The 22,934-nt window shown below is 41.8% G+C and overlaps 1 protein-coding gene across 1 annotated transcript in view; it reads left to right on the forward strand.

Annotated features, from left to right (window-relative positions):
* Nucleotides 1–22,934, forward strand: part of fam20cb (FAM20C golgi associated secretory pathway kinase b) — a 67,756-nt gene that overhangs the window by 8,665 nt on the left and 36,157 nt on the right. The window contains exon 3 of the mRNA XM_055890248.1: nucleotides 4,502–4,580. Coding sequence (XP_055746223.1) covers nucleotides 4,502–4,580 — 79 coding nt within the window. The remainder of the gene's footprint in view (nucleotides 1–4,501; nucleotides 4,581–22,934) is intronic.

Below are 22,934 nucleotides of genomic sequence, written 5' to 3' on the forward strand. Positions count from 1 at the left end.
TAAAGCTGATTGGTTGACACTAAATTTTCATTTCCATTCACTATAAGCGACAAGCGCCCGCACTGTTGATTCTGAAGGCCTAAGGGCAGATTTTAGACCCCTGGCAACACATGATGGCTGAATATGATTGAATAAAAGATCTAACATAAAGACCAGCCCTCCAAATCTCAACCTGGGGCTGGAAGCAGTGCAACCAAGAGGAAAGCTATGAAATGAAGAGTAGAACTCTTACTCTGGGGAATAATTTAATACATATTTGTGGAAAAATATATTTAATATAATACTGACGGCCCACCACTGCATAATATGGACTTGGTATTTTACCAAATAGGGCTATCTTCTGTATACCAACCCTACCGTGTCACAACACAACTCAAATCCATTAAGAAGGAAAGAAATTCCAAAAATGAACTTTTAAGAAGGCACACCTGTTAATTGAACTGCATTCCAGGTGACTACCTCATGAAGCTGGTTGGGAGAATGCCAAGAGTTTGCAAAGCTGTCATCAAGGCAAAGGGTGGCTACTTTGAAGAATCTCAAATATAAAATATATTTTGATTTGTTTAACACTTTTTTGGTTAGTACATGATTTCATGTGTTATTTCATTGTTTTGATGTCTTCACTATTATTCTACAATGTAGAAAATTGAAAAAATAAAGAAAAACCCTGGAATGAGTATGTGTGTTAAAACTGTATATACAGTATATAAAAAAATCCTTCTTTTTTTTTCGATTAGTAATGTTACTGTCCCCACTACAACAACATCAAATATACCTCAATTCATGTCATTTTTTAGCATTTCATTCATTCTTATGGATGATTGCTCCTACTGGGGAGTGCCAATATGTGTTACGCGGAGTGGAACCCAAGAGTAGACTCAGACGAGGAGACTGTGATGAAGTAACCAAGGTATTTATTGAAACACAGGGGGAAGATGGAGTGCAGGCCAGGGAAAGCTCGGATGGGTTGCAGGAAACCAGGTGCGGAGGCTGAGGCTGGAGCGAGAGGGGTTGAGACAGGGTGAGCAGGTCCGGAGGGGAATCCAAGGGAGTAGTTGAGTCGGGAATCCAGAACAGAGTAGCAGGAGGACGATACGTGGGACTGGAGACAGGGACCAGAGTCAGAGCGGGCAGAACTGTAGCGGAGAGGAAAACAGCGGCAGGCAAGGAAAGCAGGCACAACAGGATAACAGGATCTAACCGGAAAAAAGGGCTAGAATCGTAGACTGACTGAGCAGAGATTACGATCTGGCAGCGTGGAAGTGGCAGGGCTGAGTATTTGTAGAGGTCTTGATTATGGAACAGGTTGCAACTGGTGGGGATCTGCTCTGACTCCAGCACACCTGTCTCCGCCCACACAATCACACACACGCAGAGAGAGGGAGCGGGAGAGAGTACTGGGAGAGTGGCGGCAGGTCAAGGAGACACAGGATGAGCAGTAGAGGTTGTGGCAGGAGCAGATGTAACAATATGACCGACCGGTGGCTTCAAAAGTGTCTCAATGGCCAATACATAGCATCAGCAATCCAGGGTTTATATACATAATTGGTTACGATCCCTCTTTATCTGATTTCTGCCACGGAACTTCCCCAGGCTTCCTGTTTTAGCCTGGTATGCGACGAGGCTAAGTCAGGGCATCTGATTACTAAGTGAGTATGCAAACAGTCTAGAGACTGAAGCATTGCCATTTCCACTTGAACTTTTCGTCCTCTTCTCTCCTTTGTACAGCACTTGTCAACATCTCTTTAACATGAAACAGCATTTTCTTCTTTTGAAAGATCATAAATGTGATTATTTTCAGTGCTGCTTCTTTGACTGATCGTGTCAATAAAGCATAGCTGTTTTACTGAAGAGAAAACCTTCATCTTGGTGACCATTCACTAAAGCACACAGTTCAATCTAAAGCACACGGTTCAATCTATTAAGCTTTAGTGGCTCTCTTTTGGGGGCAATATGTTTTACTGACCAAGAAAGTGACTTTGTTGAATTTTGTCAATTATTTGATGGCTTGTTATGTGAGTGTGTGTGAGCGAGAGAGAAGGTGTGAGTGAGTGAGTGAGTGAGAGATTGAGAAACTCACACAGAGACCGAGAGACCGAGAGACACACAAAGAGACAGACAGAGACCGTGAGACAGACACAGACCGAGAGACCGACAGAGAGACAGACAAAGACAGACAAACAGACGGAAGAAAGAACACGGAGAGAGAGAGAGAAGAGAGAGAGGAGAGAGAGAGAAGAGAGGAGAGAGAGAGAGAGGAGAGAGAGAGGAGAGAGAGAGGAGAGAGAGAGAGCGAGAGAGAGAGAAGAGAGGAGAGAGAGAGAGAGAGAGAGAAGAGAGAGAGAGAGAGGAGAGAGAGAGAGAGGAAAGAGAGGAGAGAGAGAGGAGAGAGAGAGGAGAGAGAGGAGAGAGAGAGGAGAGAGAGGAGAGAGAGAGAGAGAAGAGAGAGAGAGAGAGGAGAGAGAGAGAGAGGAAAGAGAGGAGAGAGAGAGGAGAGAGAGAGGAGAGAGAGGAGAGAGAGAGGAGAGAGAGGAGAGAGAAGAGAGAGAGGAGAGAGAGAGGAGAGAGAGAGGAGAGAGAGCGAATGAGTGAGAAATAAACACAAAGAGAAGATAGGCTATGCCCACTGTCCACAAAATGAGGTGGAAACTGAGCTGCACTTTCTGACCTCCTGCCAAATGTATGATCGTATTAGAGACACACATTTCCCACAGATCACAAAGACCCACAAAGAATTTGAAATCAAATCAAACATTGATAAACTTCCATATTTGTTAGGAGAACTATCGCAGTGTGCAATCACAGCAGCAAGATCTGTGACCCGTTGCCATGAGAAAAGGGTAACCAGTGGAACACAAACAACATTGTAAATACAATCTATATTTATCTGTTTATTTATATTCCCCTACCTACCATTGGTACTTCAAAAAATGTCACATAACATTTGAAATGCCTTTATCTTTTTGAAGCCTTTGTGAGTGCAATGTTTACTGTTCATTTCCATATAATTGATTTTTGTTGTTTTTTGTTGTCATATTTGTTTATTGTTTATTTTACTTGCTGTGGCAATGTAAACATGTTTCCCATGTCAATAAAGCCCCTTTGAATTTAATTGAGACAGAGAGCGGGAGTGAGAGAGACAGAGAAAGAGACAGAGAGAGAGACAGAGAGAGAGACAGAGAGAGAGACAGAGAGAGAGACAGAGAGAGAGACAGAGAGAGAGACAGAGAGAGAGACAGAGAGAGAGACAGAGAGCGAGACAGAGAGAGAGACAGAGAGAGAGACAGAGAGAGAGACAGAGAGAGAGACAGAGAGCGAGACAGAGAGAGAGACAGAGAGAGAGACAGAGAGAGAGACAGAGAGAGAGACAGAGAGAGAGACAGAGAGCGAGACAGAGAGAGAGACAGAGAGAGAGACAGAGAGAGAGACAGAGAGAGAGACAGAGAGAGAGGTGGAAACTGAGCAGCACTTCCTAACCTCCTGCCAAATGTATGACCATATTAGAGATGCAAAAAACAAAGCCAATTTCACCCATATCTGTTGGGTGAAATACCACAGTGTGCCATCACAGCAGCAAGATTTGTGACCTGTTGCCACAAGAAAAGGGCAACAAGTGAAGAACAAACACCATTGTAAATACAACCCATATTTATGTTTATTTATTTTCCCTTTTGTACTATTTGCACATAATTTGAAATGTCTTTATTCTTTTGGAACTTTTGTGAGTGTAATGTTTACTGTTCATTTTTATTGTTTATTTCACTTTGGTTTATTATCTAGTTCACTTGCTTAGGAAATGTTAACATGTGTTTCCCATGCCAATAAAGCCCTTAAATTGAATTGAATTGAAATTGAGAGAGACAGAGAGAGACAGAGAGAGAGACTGAGGGAAGAAAGAACAGAGAGAAAATGAGGGAAGAAAGGAGAGAACAGAGAGAGAGAGAACAGAGAGCAATGTGATTGCACTCTCTATCCTTCACCTTCCAGTCTCCTTCCTGATCAAACAAACACTGTGATATCATATGTCACTCACTCTAAGTACACTTGGTGCTTTCAAGACAACTGGGAACTCTGAAAAAAACGAGGTCAAATCATGACGTCAGTGATCTTCAGGTCGGAAAGTCGGAGCTCTAGAAAGATGCCAGAGTTTCCGACTTGGAATTCTGAGTTGGATGACAGTTCAAAAAGATTTTTCCCATTCTGAGCTCATTTTTCTTCTCCAGAGTTTCCAGTTGTCTTGATCACACTAAAGTCTGAGATCTCTGAGTTCTGAATTCCCAGTTGTTTTGAGAAACTGTTAGACACACAGTCTGAAGTGAATCAGTGGGAGAGGTTGACCATCCTCTGGGGGGGGGGGGGGGGGGGGGGGGGGATCATTACAAGGTTGACTAGATCATATTTGATGGTATACTCTATAATGTCATTCGGTGAGAAAATGATTCTGCCATACTGTACATTTGCTACCAATGTCTATTTTTGTTGTTTGTATTTTTTCCAACAGCCATGAAATCTGGAGGTACCCAACTGAAATTAATCATGACGTTCCAGAACTATGGACAGGCTCTGTTCAAACCTATGAAGTAAGTAGACTGCTTATGTCAACCTACATAGATTTGTGTGTATTGTGTACATGTTGTGTAAATTGATAGATATTACTTGTTAAATATTACTGCACTGTGGGAGCTAGAAGCACAAGCATTTCGCTACAGCCGCAATAACATCTGCTAATCACGTGTATGTGACCAATACAATGTGATTTGATTTGACTGCATATGCCAACTGGAAATGCGTGATGTATTGGTGGTGTATTGTACAGGTTCAATAGGCTATTTGTACAGTTCCGCAAGGGGATCATCTCAACGTGGTCTCAGAGCATTTCGTAAATCCAAGACACTCCATTTAGTATCATATGTTACGTTTCGTATGGTATGTATTAATGAGTGGATGTCCATCATCCATTTCGTATAATATGATATAAATTACAATTCGTATGATATGTTACGAAATGCAATTCCTACAGTATTTTACGAATTTGCAATACGTACCATATGTTACGAATTTGCAAAACGTATGATATGTTGCGAATTCCAATTTGTTTTGGGTAACATTCGCTAGGGGTGGCTAATGCTAATGTTAGCTAACTAGCTAACGTTAGCTAGGCTAGGGGTTAGGGCTAGTGGTTAATGGTAGGGTTAGGAGTTAGGTTAAAGGGGAAGGGTTAGCTTAAAGGGTTAAGGTTATAACATGCTAAGAAGTTCCAATATAGCTAAAAAGTAGTAAGTAGTTGCAAAGTTGCTAAATAGCTAAATTGCTGAAGTTGTCCGTGATGAGATTCAAACACGCAACCTTTGGGTTGCTAGACGTTCGCGTATACGCCCACCCATCTGTTGCTAGACATTCACATTATACTGTACGTCCACCCACCCACCGACCAACCAACAAACCAAACAACCACCCACCCACCCTGAACGACCAACCAACAAACCAAACAACCACCCACCCACCCTGAACGACCAACCAACAAACCAAACAACCACCCACCCACCCTGAACGACCAACCAACAAACCAAACAACCACCCACCCACCTTTCGTTTTTGGCTTAAATAACCTTCTGTCTTATGTAACCATACCAAACGTAAAATATCATACTCATTTCAGTGTCCCGGATATGTTCACTATGTTACGTCTAGTCAATGAGACTAGTCTACCAATCTAGATCAGGGGTCTCCGACAGGTAGTTCCCGCAAGCTACCAGTAGCTCTATGAGTAGCTTGCCAATTCTTTCTGAAAACAGATTTCGGGAAAATACCAAATATAATTTTATGGGGCCGATCATACCAAATATTGTTTATTAACCATTATTTTACTGGGTATATTGACAGAAAACCCACCTATTGTACACCAAGGACCCAGGGAAGAGTTGCAGGGTACAGGAGAAGAGAAGAATGTGCCTATTTGAAGGCTATAAAAAAAGATAGTAGTTCGCGACATGTTAAATAAAAATAGAAAAGGTTGGAGACCTCTGATCTAGATGAATAAAGGTTAAATGAAAACAACAATTATTTAATTGATCCTTATTTGTATTCAGGTTGGCCATACTGTGATGATAATATACTTCCTCATGATAGACTTGGTCCTTTAGTCCTAATCCCTTTTGTGATTGTTGTAGCTAGCTGGGTTTGAAATGTAATTCCATTTGTTATCGTAATTGTAATTTAATTGAGGGTTAATCATTGTCACCCTCCTGTTGTGTTTGGCCTCAGTGTCAGTGTGGAGAGCTGGGTTAAGCCTGTGGATGATCTCAGGGAGGAGGAGGATGAGGAGCAGGTGGCGGAGGCAGAGAGAAGCTATTCAGAGGCTGTCATAATTACTAACTCCTTCAGTCTACTCACATAAAGTCAAGCTAGACACACCTCAAATCACCCTGACATAACTTTGTGTGTGTGTGCGTGCGTGCGTGCGTGCGTGTGTGCGCGCGCGTGCGTGTGTGCGTGTGCGTGCGTGTGTGTATGTGTACGCAGCTGTAACATTGCAAAGAGGCTCAGAGGAGGAGCATACCAACAAATACTGAAATACAATACAAATCTATCCAGATTATCTCTCTGCGGTACACTAATATTGAACTTAAAACAGAAACAAATCTATTTGTTGTCTGCAGCTGTCAAATCATCTCCGGTAGTATCCCCTTGGTGTTCCTCTAATCTAGAGAAAGGAGGGGCAGGAGGAGTATGAGGGTTGTCTTCACTCCCCCGTCTTGATACACTTCATTTAACAAAACATCCCAACTGTCTTGACTCCACAGTTGGACGCCATTCTCCGTCCGTCCAGCTGAATTGGCATACATATCCTGTCACTCCTCCATACTATCCCCAATTTTGTTTGTTTACTATGCTTGTGGGGACTTCTGGTCCCATACACGCACACATACACACTGACATACACGCACACTGACATACAGTGACATACACGCACACACCGTTCCATAACACCCCACCAACTCACACCTCACTCCTCAATCTGTTGACGTGTTGCCACATGGTGCATCAAAGAGACAGAGGTGCAACATCAAAGACTTCATAGGGCGTCAGCTTTTCCTCTGAACACAAATGCATCATGGGAGAGATCGGGCTCCTTCTACCAGTAAACCAGCGTCAGAATAGAAAGGTACAGAGCAGGTGCAGAGCAGAAATCCAATAGTGCTGCTCTCTCTCTCTCTCTCTCTCTCTCTCTCTCTCTCTCTCTCTCTCTCTCTCTCTCTCTCTCTCTCTCTCTCTCTCTCTCAATTCAATTCAATTCAATTCAATTGACTTTATTGACATGGTAGGTTCGTTATTACTTACATTGTCAAAGTATACATATCGAAAAATAAAAATCAAATATATATGTATATATATACAAAATATATATATATTTATATATGAATAAATGGTGGGACCAACAGCAATAATAACAGTAGTAGTGGACATGGGATTACCATTAACAACAACAACAATATTAATCAGAACAACAATAAATTAAAGCAACAGTAGTACTCTCTCTCTCTCTCTCTCTCTCTCTCTCTCTCTCTCTCTCTCTCTCTCTCTCTCTCTCTCTCTCTCTCTCTCTCTCTCTCATATCGACAAATATTGAAATACAATCCAAATCCATTCGGATTATCTCTCTGCGGTACACTAATATTGAATTTAAACAAAAACTAAATTACAGAAATGAAATGACGTTTGGGATTTAAATCTATTTGTTGTCTGCAGCTGTCAACTCATCTCTGGCAGTATCCACTTGGTGATCATATCCTCTCACTCCTTGTATAACTGACCCTGTGGGGACACACAATTCAGTCCCATTCAAACTCCTATTTTCCATAACCTTAATAAAAACCTAACCTTAACCCAAAAACCTAACCTTAACCCAAAAACTTAACCCTAACCCTAAACCTAACCCTAGCTCCTAACCCTAAAACTAACCCTAATTCTAACACAAATACTAATTCTAACCTGAAACCCTAAACCCACTAGAAAAATTATTTGACCTCGTAGGGACTAACAAAATTTACCCAGTTGGTCAATTTTTGTTTGTTTACTATTATTTAAATAGTTAAACACACACAAACACACACACACACACACACATTGCCACATGGTGCATCAAAGAGATAAAGCCCCAACATCAAAGACTTCACAGGGCATCAGCTTCTCCTCTGAACAAAAATGCCTCATGCGAGAGATCGGGCTTCTTCTACTAGTAAACCGGCTTAAGAATAGAATGGTACAGAGCAGGTGCAGAGCAGAAAACCAATAGTGCTGCTCTTTATCGATCCCATCTACTTTGTCAAGGTTTTTCTAAGGTTTTGATCAGTTACCATGGTCAAATATTTAGCCACAGTGTACTGTCGATTTAGGGCCAGATAGCACTGCATTTTGCTTTGTGTTTGTGCTTGTGTTTCCCAATAAGCAATATAGTTTTGTTTTGACTGTGTTGTAATTTGGTTTATCCTGATTGATTGGATGTTCTGGTCCTGAGGCTTCAGTGTGTTCGTAGAACAGGTTTGTGAACTCAGCCCCAGGACCAGCTGGATGAGGGGACTCTTTTCTTTGCTCAGCTCTTGGCATTGCAGGGCTTGGTAGTGATATGAGAGGGGGTCACTGTATTTTAGATGTTTCCGAAACTTAATTGCTCTTTTTTGAGTTTTTATTATTAGTGGATATTTGCCTAATTCTGCCCTGCATGCATTGTTTGTAGTTTTCCTCTGGACATGTAGGAGAATCTTACAGAACTCTGCATGCAGGGTTTCAATTGGGTGTTTGTCCCATTTGATGAAATCTTGTTTTGCAAGTGGACCCCACACCTCCCTGCCATAAAGTGCAATTGGTTCAATGACATATTCAATTAGTTTTAGCCAAATTTTAATAGGTATTTCAATTTGAATTCGCTTTTTAATGGCGTAGAATGCCCTGCGTGCTTTCTCTCTCAGTTCATTCACTGCCTCATTAAGGTGTCCAGTTGATCTTATTTTTAAACCTAAGTAATTGTAGTGTGTGCAGTACTCTATATATTTTGTACCAATTGAGAACTTTGGTCTAATTCCCTGAGATCTGGATCTTCTCTGGAAAAGCATTATTTTAGTATTTTTGGAGTTTACTGCCAGGGCCCAGGTCTGGCAGTACTGCTCAGCAGGTCCAGGCTCTGCTGTAGGCCATGTGCGGTGGATGACAGCAGGCATAGGTCATCTGCGAAGAGTAGACATTTAACCTGTGAATTGTGGAGACTAACACCAGGAGCTGAGGGTTTTTCTAGAATAGTGGCCAATTCGTTGATGTAAATATTGAAGAGTGTAGGGCTCAGATTACAACCCTGACGAAGGCCCCGCCCCTGGTTAAAGAATTCTGTTTTTTTTTGGCAATTTTAATGCTGCACGTATTGCCAGTATACATTGATTTAATTATGTCATATGTTTTACCCCCTACACCACTTTCAATAACTTTGTAGAACAGTCCTGTATGCCAAATAGAATCAAATGCTTTTTGGAAGTCGATAAAGCAAGCGTATATTTTGGTATTATTTTGGTGGACATGTTTATCTATCAGGGTGTGTAGGGTGTAAATATGATCAGTTGTGCGATGTTTTGGTATAAATCCAATTTGGCTTTTACTCAAGACATCGTGCTTATTAAGGAAGTTTAGAACTCTTACATTTATAATACTAAAGAAAACAGTCCCCAGGTTACTGTTCACACAAATGCCTCTGTAATTGTTAGGGTCAAATTTGTCTCCGTTTTTAAAGATTGGGTTTATGAGTCCTTGATTCCAGATGTCAGGGAAATAACCTACACTCAGGATCAAATTAAACAGTTTTAATATAGCCAATTGAAATTTTGCACTAGTGAGTTTGAGCATCTCATTTAGGATGCCATCAGGTCCGCATGCTTTTTTACATTTGAGAGATCCTGAAGTTTCTTATGGAGCTCCTGGTCAGTAATTAGGGAGTCCAGTGGATTTTGATTGTCCTTTATAGCTTTTTCCAATCCATTCAACCACTCATGATTGTGGCATTGTTCTGCGTTTGTGTCAATTTGAACGGTGTTGTAGAGTGTTTTAAAATGGGTTGTCCATATGTCACCATTTTGTATCGCTAATTCCTCTTGTTTAGATTTTTTTCATTTTTTCCAATTTTGCCAGAAGTTGTTTGTGTTGATGGACTCCTCAATTAGTGTCAGCTGCTTGCTGTTGTACTGCTCTCTCTCTCTCTCTCTCTCTCTCTCGCTCTCTCTCTCTCTCTCTCTCTCTCTCTCTCTCTCTCTCTCTCTCTCTCTCTCTCTCTCTCTCTCTCCAATTTAAGGACTTTATTGGCATGGGAAACATATTTTAACATTGCCAAAGCAAGTGAACTACATAATGAACAAAAGTGAAATAAACAAAAAAAATTACACTCACAAAAGTTCCAAAAGACTAAAGACATTACAAATGTCATATTATGCACAAATAGTTAAAGTACAAAAGGGAAAATAAATGAACATAAATATGGTTTGTATTTACAATGGTGTATGTTCTTCACTGGTTGACCTTTTCTTGTGGCAACAGGTCACACATCTCGCTGCTGTGATGGCACACTGTGGTATTTCACCCAACAGATATGGGAGTTTATCAAAATTGGCTTTGTTTTCGAATTCTTTGTGTATCTGTGTAATCTGAGGGAAATATGTGTATAGTCAAAGCTTTCCTTAAGTTTGGTCAGGCATAGCGGTCAGGTATTCTGCCACGGTCTACTTTCTGTTTAGGGCCAAATAAGCCAAATTCTCATTTTTTTGTGTGTGTGTCAATGTGTCAAGTAATTAGCTTTTTATTTTCTCATGATTTGGTTGGGTCTAATTGTGTTGCTGTCCTGGGGCTCTGTTTGTGAACAGAGCCCCAGGACCAGCTTGCTTAGGCGACTCTCCAGGTTCATCTCTCTGTAAGTGATGGCTTAGTTCTCTCTCTCTGTCTATCTCTCTCTCGATAGGGGTACTGTTGATGCTGGTCTCAATGTTCTGTGCTGTGGAGAGGTGTGCTTTTAGAGACGTTACTGTATGTACTTCCATTATGGTTTGACATATCTATCCTGTGTCTTTACTGTAAGGTTATTGCATCCTGAAGCCTTGTGTTTTGTGAAGAGTTCACAAATCCGTAGGCAATTTGGGGCATAAGTCAAGTCAGTCAGCTTCCCTGCAGCATTGCCCAACCCAGGCTTCAAGCGTCACAATGTGGCTGTGCGAATAAGACCTATAAATCTGATGATTCACCTCTTGACATCGGCCTTGTCATGTTGGGTGCGTTACAAATGATCTATCCATCCTATTTAGTTGCACAATGAGATAGAGACACCCACGGTACAGTCTAGTTCACTGGCTTTGTTGGTTAGCCTGGAATCCTAACTGATATCCTCCATTTCACCATGATTCCAGCCTGATTCCAGGCTGTTTGGGGGTATAGAGTGGTAGGTCGGGCGTAAACACTGCCTCTGTAACAATCATTATTCTGACAGCCAGTCTGTTTCTCCGTCTCATCTGTTTGTGTGAATGGAGGAGACGTGATCGTCATACATACAGACAAATTAGCCCCTGAGTACACAGACATCGTTAGTTAGCTGATGAGATCAAATGGGAGGCAGGGTTGGGTGTTGATATAATGATGGCTTCTGTTCCGGCATTCCCAGTTAATTGTATTGCTTGTCAATCACCGCCATTGAGTCATACAGTGCACACAAATCAAACAAATATGCCCTGTCGTTTTCTATGGAGACAAATTGTATAGTCTGTATAGTATCAATCACCCACAGGAGCTGGGTAAGAGAGGAGTGTTCATAACAAAGACCGGAACGAAGTTAATGGAATTGTATCAAACACATGGAAACCATCTGTTTAATGTGTCGATGCAACTCCATTACAGACATTACTATGTGCCCGTCCTCCCCAATTAAGGGGCCACCAGCTGCCTGTGCAATCCATGACTGTATAGGTGATTGATGGACAGTTTGAGAGTAGAGCCAGTGCAATATTTTTCACTGTTTTGGTCAACATATTGACAACACAAAATAAATGACTCCCTGAAGTTATGTCTGTGTAGGCCTGTAACTCACATTAAATATTTCAACATTTCCTAAAAATGGACAGGATGTGAAACAATGTTTTATCAAATAGCATCAACGCTCCAAGCAATGCACTGTATTGAGATGAAAATGTCTGAACTGAATAAGACGTGTCTGAACATAATGAGTGTTTTTCATTCACTTTGATGGCCACTTGGCTTCTCTCAGAGAACAATGCAGCCATATGACAATACAACGAGCATAACAGTCAGACAATATAGGAATTGTTCTCTTCTCTTGTCTCTTGTCATTATGTTTCGTCAGCCTCAGAGAGAGACTTTTCAAACTAAAACATTCTCACATATCCTCCTCTCTTTTAGTCTCTAATACAATATAAACAATATTTCACATTCTCATCACATAACACCACACTTCTCTCTCTTCTCTCTCCCCCTCTCTCTCTCCCGCACACCTTCTTTCTCTCTATTCTCTGTGTTTTACCTAATACAATATAACTGTAATTAACAATATCTTCTGATCCTGTCGTGGAAATATTGAATCAAATATTTCTCAGATACTGGAACTTGTAAATTCAAATAGACTTTATTACAAAAGTAACAGAAGCCGAGCAATTCCATGGAACAACTGAATTTTCTTGTTACAGACCTCAGGCTTTATAGGTTTCCACCTTCACATAACACACATGGTCACTCCCCTCTGTGTAGATGATTAACCCCCCTTGGGCTCTCGCCACCATTATCTTCCTATCTCAATTCTTGCTTGTTAATGCCCACATCTGCTCAGTTTAGATTATATTGGTGGCGGCGCCATAATATTAATACAAAAAATAATACATTTATTGCATATATACATTCCTAATATAAGTGCTTTTCTAATAATACTTGATTAGTACAAACACATGTTTTTATTACAGATACATGGCTTTTGGTGCCTATATTAATTAACTAAGGTACACATTTTCTGCTTACGTTCTGTTTTTACATATCTAGTGATTAACTCCATGTTGACCCAGTCTGTACACTCCCATGGATTCTGCTTACGTTCTGTTTTTACATGTCCAATGGTTAACTCTATGTTGATCCAGCTCTGTCCATTCCCCTGAGATCATACTTTATTCTGCTTAGACATTAATTAACCCTCACTACTTCTGGGAGAGCAGTATAGATACTGGAAAATCACCCATAGTCATGAATTTTCACCTACAATGATTGTGATTTGGCTTTGATTGGCTTCAGGACAATTGGTTGAGAGGAGATGAATATGAGACAGATTTAAAATGAGGGGAACTCAAACATTATGATGTCAAGAATGACACAGTTTCAGGCCAGGAACGGTTGATACTGTAGTAGATGTTTAACCTCTAAACCACAGGCTCAGGATCAGATTTTGTTTTATGGTGAACAAATACTGATTAGAGTAAGGTTATCTGAGCCCATGTGTCTCAGTTGGTAGAGCATAGCGCTTGCGATGCCAGGATTGTGCGTTTGATTCCCATGGGAGGTCAGTACAAAAATGTATGCACTCACTTCTAGATGAGAGCATCTGGTTAAAGCTGTGGTGATTGAAGTCATCTTATGACACAGGGCAGTGATTGTTAGATGGGGATGCCTAGCCCAGGCTGTCATTGTAAATATTCATGTGTTCTTAATTGACCTGCCTGGTAAAATAACAAAAATGTCACACTCTTCCAAGCCCTGAGCACAGATCTAGGATCAGCTTACCTTCACCCTACGATAATTTAACCATTAGGAGGAAGCATACCTTAGATCAGTGTCTTAGTACCAGTTGCCAGTGTCCCTAATGGGAGCAGATATGAAGTGAGTCAGAGAGGGAATAATTCATTAGTAAAGATCCCAGTGTGATCACATGATACAACAGCACTTTGAGCCCAACACTGATTTAGCAAATTACCCCCTAATGTTTTGACAATTTCTCTGTTGTAATAATTGGGTCCTCTGGGCATTGAGTTCAGCAGGGTTTGTGTTGAAGTAATTATAATATGTTTATGAAAGTCTAATGAATGGGAGGCATTGTGAAAGGATAACACGCTTGCAAATGTAGCACATGGAGACGTGTGAAAGTTACTCCTCAGCCTGAAGTGTCCCCACTTGCACCAGTGTATAGCTAGCTTTTCGAGTGGCGCTGACTGGTAAGACGCTTCAGGAGGGTGGTCACGTGTCCTAGCAAGGCAGAGGTCCTGAGTTGGCGTGATACTCTCTAAGCAAGCAGCGCGCCAACACACAAGTACACACACATTGACACAAGTGTGACTCGGTACCGGTACCCCTGTATATTGCCTCGTTGTTGTTATTTTATTGTGTTACTTTTATTACATTTTTTATTGTAGTTTATTTAGTAAATATTTTCTTAACTCTATTTCTTGAACTGCATTGTTGGTTAAGGGCTTGTAAGTAAGCATTTCACGGTAAGATACACCTGTTGTATTCGGTGCAAGTGACAAATAACATTGTACTTGATTTGATGTGGTTTCCTGTACAGTCAGAGGATGCTCCACACGTGATTGTGTTTAGCCCTGAGGCTGTGTTTAAACCGACCTCCTCCTACTCTCAGACCTACGGTGATCTGACTAGCAGTCTATGGCACTGTGATGCTGTATATATGCTAGCTAATGTATAGTGCCCTATTTGCCAATGCAAACGGTCAATATGGGTTATTGTACAAAGGCACAATACTGTCTTTGTGGATTAGGTTAATCGCTACACGATGTGTTGGACAAACAACAGTGCTATTGAACGTTGTTCGATTTTCTTTTGCCGTATTTATTTAGCTTCGATTTTTTTGGTTTTGTTTACAATAGGACAGCAGTGTCCTCCATGCCGTGCCTCTGGTCCTCTCCTCTCTCTTCTGCTCAGCCTTGTCTGGCGTCACTGAGTGTCATCGTTATAGATGAAGACTTCTCGGCCCAGTGTGTCTCCTCACCACACCCTTGATGATTCTGGACATGCTGTGTTCCTAACTGTCACTTTATTTTTAGTTTAGGGAGCAAACAAAAGCATTCTGTGTTACATTCAGTGATAGCTAGGTAGCTCTGCCATCCATGCATTACTCACAGCTTCCACGCTGTCAGTGTTTAGGCCTTAGAAACATTTCTCCATAAAGATATAAACCTCCCTGCAGGTTTATTATTATCAGTTAGAATTTCCACTGTTAAAGGACGGATAACACTTTGTTTTTGCGGTTAGGAAAGGACAGGTGACAGGTTAGTACAGAATCTGCATAGCAAAGGTTTTGTGTGTGTTTGTCCTTGTGTGCGCGCGTGCGTGTACTGTGCGTGTGTGACTCCACTCCTGCCATTTCTGTGTTGTCTCAGAGGCATAATGTTTATGGCTCATCACATTAAGGCAGGCTCTGATAAACCCTCTCATTGTCTCTGGGAAGACAGAGAAGGTTAATCACTCAGTTTTCATGACACTAATGTACACATCTCCTCCTCCTCCCCTCCTCCTCCTCCTCCTCCTTCGACTTCGTCCCTCTCTGTTCTCCGCTGGAGAGAGAAAGAGTCATTTTAGAGGTAGCTCATTGTGTGACTGTGTCAGTTGATATCAACTGACACCTTGTCTCGTCTCATGGAGAGGGGCGCTCCGTCCCTCCAAGGCAGATAGTGCTGGTCGAGCTATCTATCTGTCTGTGTACTCAGGGGCTGCTCCATGGCTCATCAACCATTGCTTTGATTCTTTTCAAACTACTTCATGGGAAACAGTGAATACTCCTTTCATCCTGACATACCTGGGTAGTAGACGTGCAACAGCTGTGTAACTCTGCCTAACTTTGAGACGCACCGTCGTTTCTCTTTTCCAATACTCTGGCCCTCATTTATAGGTGTAGGTTTAGCCTAGTTTCCTGCATGTCGTCTGTCTACAGCAACACAGACTGTCTATCTGTCTGTTAACAACCTGAACCTGTAAAACTCTACACCCCTCTCTCCCTCTCTCTGTTTTATAACCTGTAGTTAGTGTCGGAGAAAAGCCCCTCAGGAGAATCATTAATAAATAATGAAGCAGGGGGTGAAATACCACGTTGACAGTCCCAAAAAGTCTTGACTGTCAGGTTTAATTATGACACCGCAGGGCCAGTGTCACGTTTTTACTCCTTACATCTCCCTTCACCAGATGGACAGTTGGTCTAATTGGCGTTTTTACTTAGGAGCTATAAGCTAAGTGATCTGAAATGAAATGTTGTGTTGTACAGGTCTATATGCATGTTGTGATGCATCATTATTTGACAACCGTTAAATCTATTTGCTGCTGTACATGGTAGCTTTGGTCTTTTCCAAAGCTAAGTGATGTGATTCTAAAAACACAATGTTGTCTTCATGTTTTGCTGCAGAATAATTGAAAAACATCTAAATCTGTATATTACTGTACGGTGGCTTTAGTCTTTTCCTTAGGAGCGAGATAAACAAATTCATCTGAATCATAATGTTGGGGTGTCGGCCTGTATGCATATTGTGATGCATATTTATTTGAGGAATAAAGAACAGGACAAGCTGCATTGCTGTTGTAGGTATGTTTGTGTATGTATTTTTGTATGTATCATCGTATGTATGTTTGTGTATGTATTTTTGTATGTATCATTGTAGGTATGTTTGTGTATGTATTTTTGTATATATCATTGTATGTATCTTTGTGTATGTATTTTTGTATGTATCATTGTATGTATCTTTTTGGACGGCTGTCAGTCAGCATTCTAAAGTCCCCATATTGTTAGGAATTGAAAACCTGGTCAAGGTGTGGAGAAATGCTAGATGCAAAATATGAGGTGAACAACTTCTATATTTAAAGGTTTAATAGACATATGCATATGTCAAGAGAGACACGTTCCCCTAAGAGGTTTGCCGAAAATCTCTCCCCCTCCAGAGGGGAGGGCAGACCTAAACACTCTTGCCTTATCTGTTCGATGTTTCACCCTTCCGTGCCTGGTGCAAGGCATTAAATCAGGGCTAAGACCGTAGGGTTGAGTAGACTATACATTGTAAACATCTTAATCGTTTAAGAACACCCATGGCTGATTTTATGGCTCAAGGGCCCAGATACCAGTTACTAAGACCTGCTTTGTCGTGAACTCTGGCATTAAAGAGGGTACCTAAAGGCCAAATTCCAATAGGGAACAATCATCAGAAATATCTTAACAATAGACAGTATACAGCGCTAGCTGTGCCACCAGAGTCTCTGGGTTCGCGCAGAGGCTCTGTCGCAGCCGGCCGCGACCGGGAGGTCCGTGGGGCGATGCACAATTGGCCTAGCGTCGTCCGGGTTAGGGAGGGTTTGGCCACGAAAATGGGGAGAAAAAGGGGGTAAAAAAAATAATAATTAAAAAAACAAAAAAACAATAGACAGTATAATGGGCCTTAAAGATACATCTGCTCACAGCTATAAGCTTTAAATGAGTATAGTGCCTTAACTCCTTCCCTCACTCTCAAAAGGGATTTTTTAACTCCCTGATCTAGCGATGGGAGATGTGGATTGCTCACCCGATCGACCAGCCCCTCCCTTCCTCCCTCCTCCTCCCCCTTTTTCCCCCCCTTTCCTTTCTTCGTTGGATAGTCAAAACAAATGATGTAACTGTCCTCAGTGCAAAGCAACGTGTAACATCCCTGTCCCAACATGATTAGTTCTCTAGTTTCACCTCTCCTAGAGTCCACCAGGGTTGATAAAGACTTCATTCTTGGACTCTGTATGTATTAGTTAGACGTTGATACAGGCCCAGGTCAGGGTTTTCTCTGCCCTACTCTGATGGTCAAAGAAGACCATTCTAATGTGTTAACATAATGCAGTAAGTTTCATGGCTTCAGAACATAAAAACCTACACATCTGAACACAAAGCAGCCAGAAGTGTCCCTATATAAATGCATAAGGACACACTTACCATGACAGTTTATTGACCGTAATGAATAGGCTGTGCGTGGGAATGTGACTGTGTTGTCCAAGTGGTAGGCAGTAGTCACAGCTGTTTTGTATGGAACAACAATGAAGAAAATGATTACACTGGGCCTGGAAACTGGTGGCTTATCATTTATAAAATGTTGTGTGTGTGTGTGTGTGTGCGCGCGTGTTCCTCCCTCTTAGTATCTCCATAGAGTTTAGTAATGTAGGTTGTGAGCTGTGTAAAATGAAAGGATTTAGAAAATAGCATATGGTAACCAGCCCCAACAAAGAAGGTTTATGATTTGCTGTTGCAAAAAATAAATGACTAGTGTACTTCAGCTTTGTTTGGCCAATCTGGAGGAAAACAGCTTGTGAAACGCATGGATTTAACTCCATGTAGTAAGGACGGACAGTCTTGTTACTTTTTCAATGGGGAGGGAAAATAGTTACGGTGTTTGTCTAAGGGCTTATTCAAATATGAGCTTTGGAATTGAAGCTCTTGTCCAAGCAGGAAGTCGTGTCTGGGGGAGTGTCTCGCTCATCAGTCACAGTAATAAGCCAGTGATGAAATCATAAAACAGTGCCAGAAATAGGACTTTATATTGATCTTCTGCCCTACCCCCTTCTTCTCCCTCAGTAGAGAGAAGAAGGGGGTAGGGCAGAAGTAGACATCTTTCATCATCGTCAAGATGGCTGCCACTTGTAGTCGCTCTCTGCAAAACATTAACTCTGTCACACTGTCAAAACACCGATCCAAACAAACTAGTTGGCCAACAATAAATCTAAACGGACAACTTGGCTTTACCATGAAAACATCACATCAGATCAACAAAGTGCTAATACTGCTCCAGCTATGATCACTTGATAGTGGTTTTACCATAGAGGAAGTGTGGTGGCTTGGGTTGTAACTATTTTTACATTTAGAGTCTAAAATGGCTCTAGAACTTCCTGTGTAAGTAAGTCATCACAGGCCATTATTTCATTTATGGATGTGTTTTGACATGGGAGGGAGTGTATGGTGAGGCTCTGTGGCTGGTTCTGTGGGCTTCGATTCCACTGTAGGAAAATATGTGACAGTCATTCAGGAAGAGAGTGACAGAGTGGCACTTATCCCAACACTATAACTGCCACCAGACCTCTCTCAGCTGGATCCCTCTGCTATTCTGCACCATATTTGGTGGAGTTCTATTTGTTGTAGTTCTATATCTATTATATGTACAGTATATTTATACATATTGTTCTGTTCTATAGCTACACTCAGTTCTATTTGTATAATTCATTTAAAAGGGACGTCTATTCTCTTTATTTCTCTCTTTCCCCCCCCTCCCTCTCTCTCTCTCTCTCTCTCTCTCTCTCTCTCTCTCTCTCTCTCTCGCTCTCTCTCTTTCTCTCCCCCCTCCCCCTCTCTCTCTCTCTCTCTCTCTCTCCCCCCTCCCTCTCTCCCTCTCTCTCTCTTTCTCTCCCCCTCCCTCTCTCCCCCTCTCTCTTTCCCCCTCTCTCCCTCCCTCTCTCTCGCTCTCGCTCTCTCTCTTTCTCTCCCCACTCCCCTTCTCTCTCTCTCTTTCTCTCCCCCCTCCCTCTCTCCCTCTCTCTCTCTCCCCCCTCCCTCTCTCCCCCTCTCTCTTTATCCCTCCCTCTCTCTCTCTCTTTCTCTCCCCCTCCCTCTCTCCCTCTCCCTCTTTCTCTCCCTCTCTCCCTCTCTCCCTCTTTCTCTCCCTCTCTCCCTCTCTCCCTCTTTCTCTCCCTCTCTCCCTCTCTCCCTCACCACTTGACTCCATTTTTCCAGTTCTCCTCCATCCCTTCATCTTGGCAGAAAGCACTGCCCTTCCTCTAATAACAAACATATTTTCTCTTCACCAACCTCACTGATCCAATACGTAGGAAAAGTCCCATCTTAAAATCTCCCTCGTGTTTTCCCCTTCCTTCTCACTTTGTGTTTCGCTCCGTTGACTCTTACCAAAGCAGTTTATCCACATTGTTGGAAAGTGTGAACGGTTGTTTGTGCACTGCCAATGTCGAGGGTGTCGTTTATAATAAATGTTTTCTTCTCTGATAAACTTGTTTTTCCCCCCAATAAAGTGTCCCAGACGGTGCCTGTAAATGTTTAACAAGGTCCGTTTTCGGTTGTAATTTCCACAGTGTATCCTCTCCCCTATGGGTCCTGTTATATTACTGTGTGTATTATAACACAATGAAAGGTTTGGGTTCTTGTAAAGTCAACCAGAGAGCTTTACGATGTCCTTTTCTCCACTTACATAATAATACAAGTATCTCTGCAGACTGCACTGAGGTTTGGGATCCTCCTTTACTGCCTTCTCTATGTGTGTGGCTGGCTCTCTCTTTCTCCCTGGTTCTATTCCACCCTCTCTCTTATCTCCCTATCCTCCTCTCTCTTTCTTCATCTGTCAGTCCCTCATCGCTCTCTCAGGGTATCAGAATGGATATTAACCATGGAGTTTCTCCTCTCTCGTCTCTGCTGCCATACTGCCTGGTCACATGGGCTGAACAACAGGGTTTCTCTCTTATATTTATAGAAGTGTTTCTGTTATCTATCTGCTTACCAACAGCCACAGTATTCCCCACCCACCAATTGACCGTACTGAGCACTGTGTCTCTGACTATACCACAGGGTTCTGGCTACTCACTGTCCCAGCCAACACTATACTGGATACACACTGGGTTCCCAGATTATTGACAGCCTTTACAAAGACCAGCAATAATGACTGTATAAAATAAATCATTCAAATACTGAGCTATATTGTATGCAACAAAAATTGGGAAATTGTATTATTTTATACTAATACATTGCTCAGAGAAAGAGATTTAGTTTAACAAGTAATATTTTTTTCTCTCAAAATCAAATCAAATCAAATTTTATTTGTCACATACACATGGTTAGCGGATGTTAATGCGAGTGTAGCGAAATGCTTGTGCTTCTAGTTCCGACAATGCAGTAATAACCAACAAGTAATCTAACCTAACAATTCCACAACTACTATCTTATACACACAAGTGTAAAGGGATAAAGAATATGTACATAAAGATATATGAATGAGTGATGGTACGGAACGGCATAGGCAAGATGCAGTAGATGGTATAGAGTACAGTATATACATGTGAGATGAGTAATGTAGGGTATGTAAACATAAAGTGGCATAGTTTAAAGTGGCTAGTGATACATGTGTTACATAAAGATGGCAAGATGCAGTGGATGATATACAGTATAGTATATACATATACATATGAGATGAGTAATGTAGGGTATGTAAACATTATATTAAGTGGCATTGTTTAAAGTGGCTAGTGATACATTTTTACATCATTTCCATCAATTCCCATTATTAAAGTGGCTGGAGTTGAGTCAGTATGTTGGCAGCGGCCACTAAATGTTAGTGGTGGCTGTTTAACAGTCTGATGGCCTTGAGATAGAAGCTGTTTTTCATTCTCTCGGTCCCTGCTTTGATGCACCTGTACTGACCTCGCCTTCTGGATGATAGCGGGGTGAACAGGCAGTGGCTCGGGTGGTTGTTGTCCTTGATGATCTTTATGGCCTTCCTGTGACATCGGGTGGTGTAGGTGTCCTGGAGGGCAGGTAGTTTGCCCCCGGTGATGCGTTGTGCAGACCTCACTGCCCTCTGGAGAGCCTTACGGTTGTGGGCGGAGCAGTTGCCGTACCAGGCGGTGATACAGCCCGACAGGATGCTCTCGATTGTGCATCTTTAGAAGTTTGTGAGTGCTTTTGGTGACAAGCCGAATTTCTTCAGCCTCCTGAGGTTGAAGAGGCGCTGCTGCGCCTTCTTCACAACGCTGTCTGTGTGGGTGGACCAATTCAGTTTGTCCGTGATGTGTACACCGAGGAACTTAAAACTTTCCACCTTCTCCACTACTGTCCCGTCGATGTGGATAGGGGGGTGCTCCCTCTGCTGTTTCCTGAAGTCCACAATCATCTCCTTTGCTAACCTCCCCTGTTTGGGGATGCTAACCTCCCCTGTTTGGTGAGACGACAATTTTCCCTGACAACAAAAAGTACTTGTTACATTTTGAATGCTTAGCAGGACAGGAAAATGGTCAAATTCACACACTTATCAAGAGAACACGTGGTCATCCCTACTGCCTCGGATCTGGCAGACTCAGTAATTACAAATGCTTCGATTGTAAATGATGTCTGAGTGTTGGTGTGTGCCCCTGGCTACCATACATTTTAAAAACAAGAAACTGGTTCCGACTGCTTTGCTTAATATAAGGACTTTTAAATGATTTACAGTGCATTCGGAAAGTATTCAGACCCCTTGAGTTTCCCACGTTGTTTTGTTACAGCCTTATTTTTTAATTAATTAAATATTTTTTACCCCCTCATCAATCTACACATAATACCCCATCATGACAAACCAAATACAGTTTTTTTTAAATCTGAAATGTCACATTGTTCAAAGATATTCAGTCCCTTTACTCAGTACTTTGTTGAAGCAGCTTTGGCAGTGATTACAGCCTCAAGTCTTTTTGGGTACGACGCTACAAGCTTGGCAGACCTGTATTTGGGGAGTTTCTCTCATTCTTCACTGCAGATCCTCTCAAGCTCTGTCAGGTTGGAAGGGGAGTGTTGCCGCACAGCTATTTTCAGGTCTCTCCAGAGACCAAGACAATGCAGGAGTGGCTCCGGGACACAGCGTTGAACAAGATCTTTAGTTTCTTGGCAATTTCTTGCATGGAATTGCCTTCATTTCTCAGAACAAGAATAGACTGACAAGTTTCAGAAGAAAGTACTTTGTTTCTGGCCATTTTGAGCCTGTAATCGAACCCACAAATGCTGATGCTCCAGATACTCAACTAGTCTAAAGAAGGACACATTTTTTGTTTTTTAATTGAGGACAACAGTTTTCAGCTGTGCTAACATAATGGCAAAAGGGTTTTCTTATGATCAATTAGCCTTTTAAAATGATAAATTTGGATTAGCTAACACAACGTGCCAT

Source organism: Salvelinus fontinalis, chromosome 30 (genome assembly GCF_029448725.1).
Source record: "Salvelinus fontinalis isolate EN_2023a chromosome 30, ASM2944872v1, whole genome shotgun sequence".
Lineage (NCBI taxonomy): Eukaryota > Metazoa > Chordata > Actinopteri > Salmoniformes > Salmonidae > Salvelinus > Salvelinus fontinalis.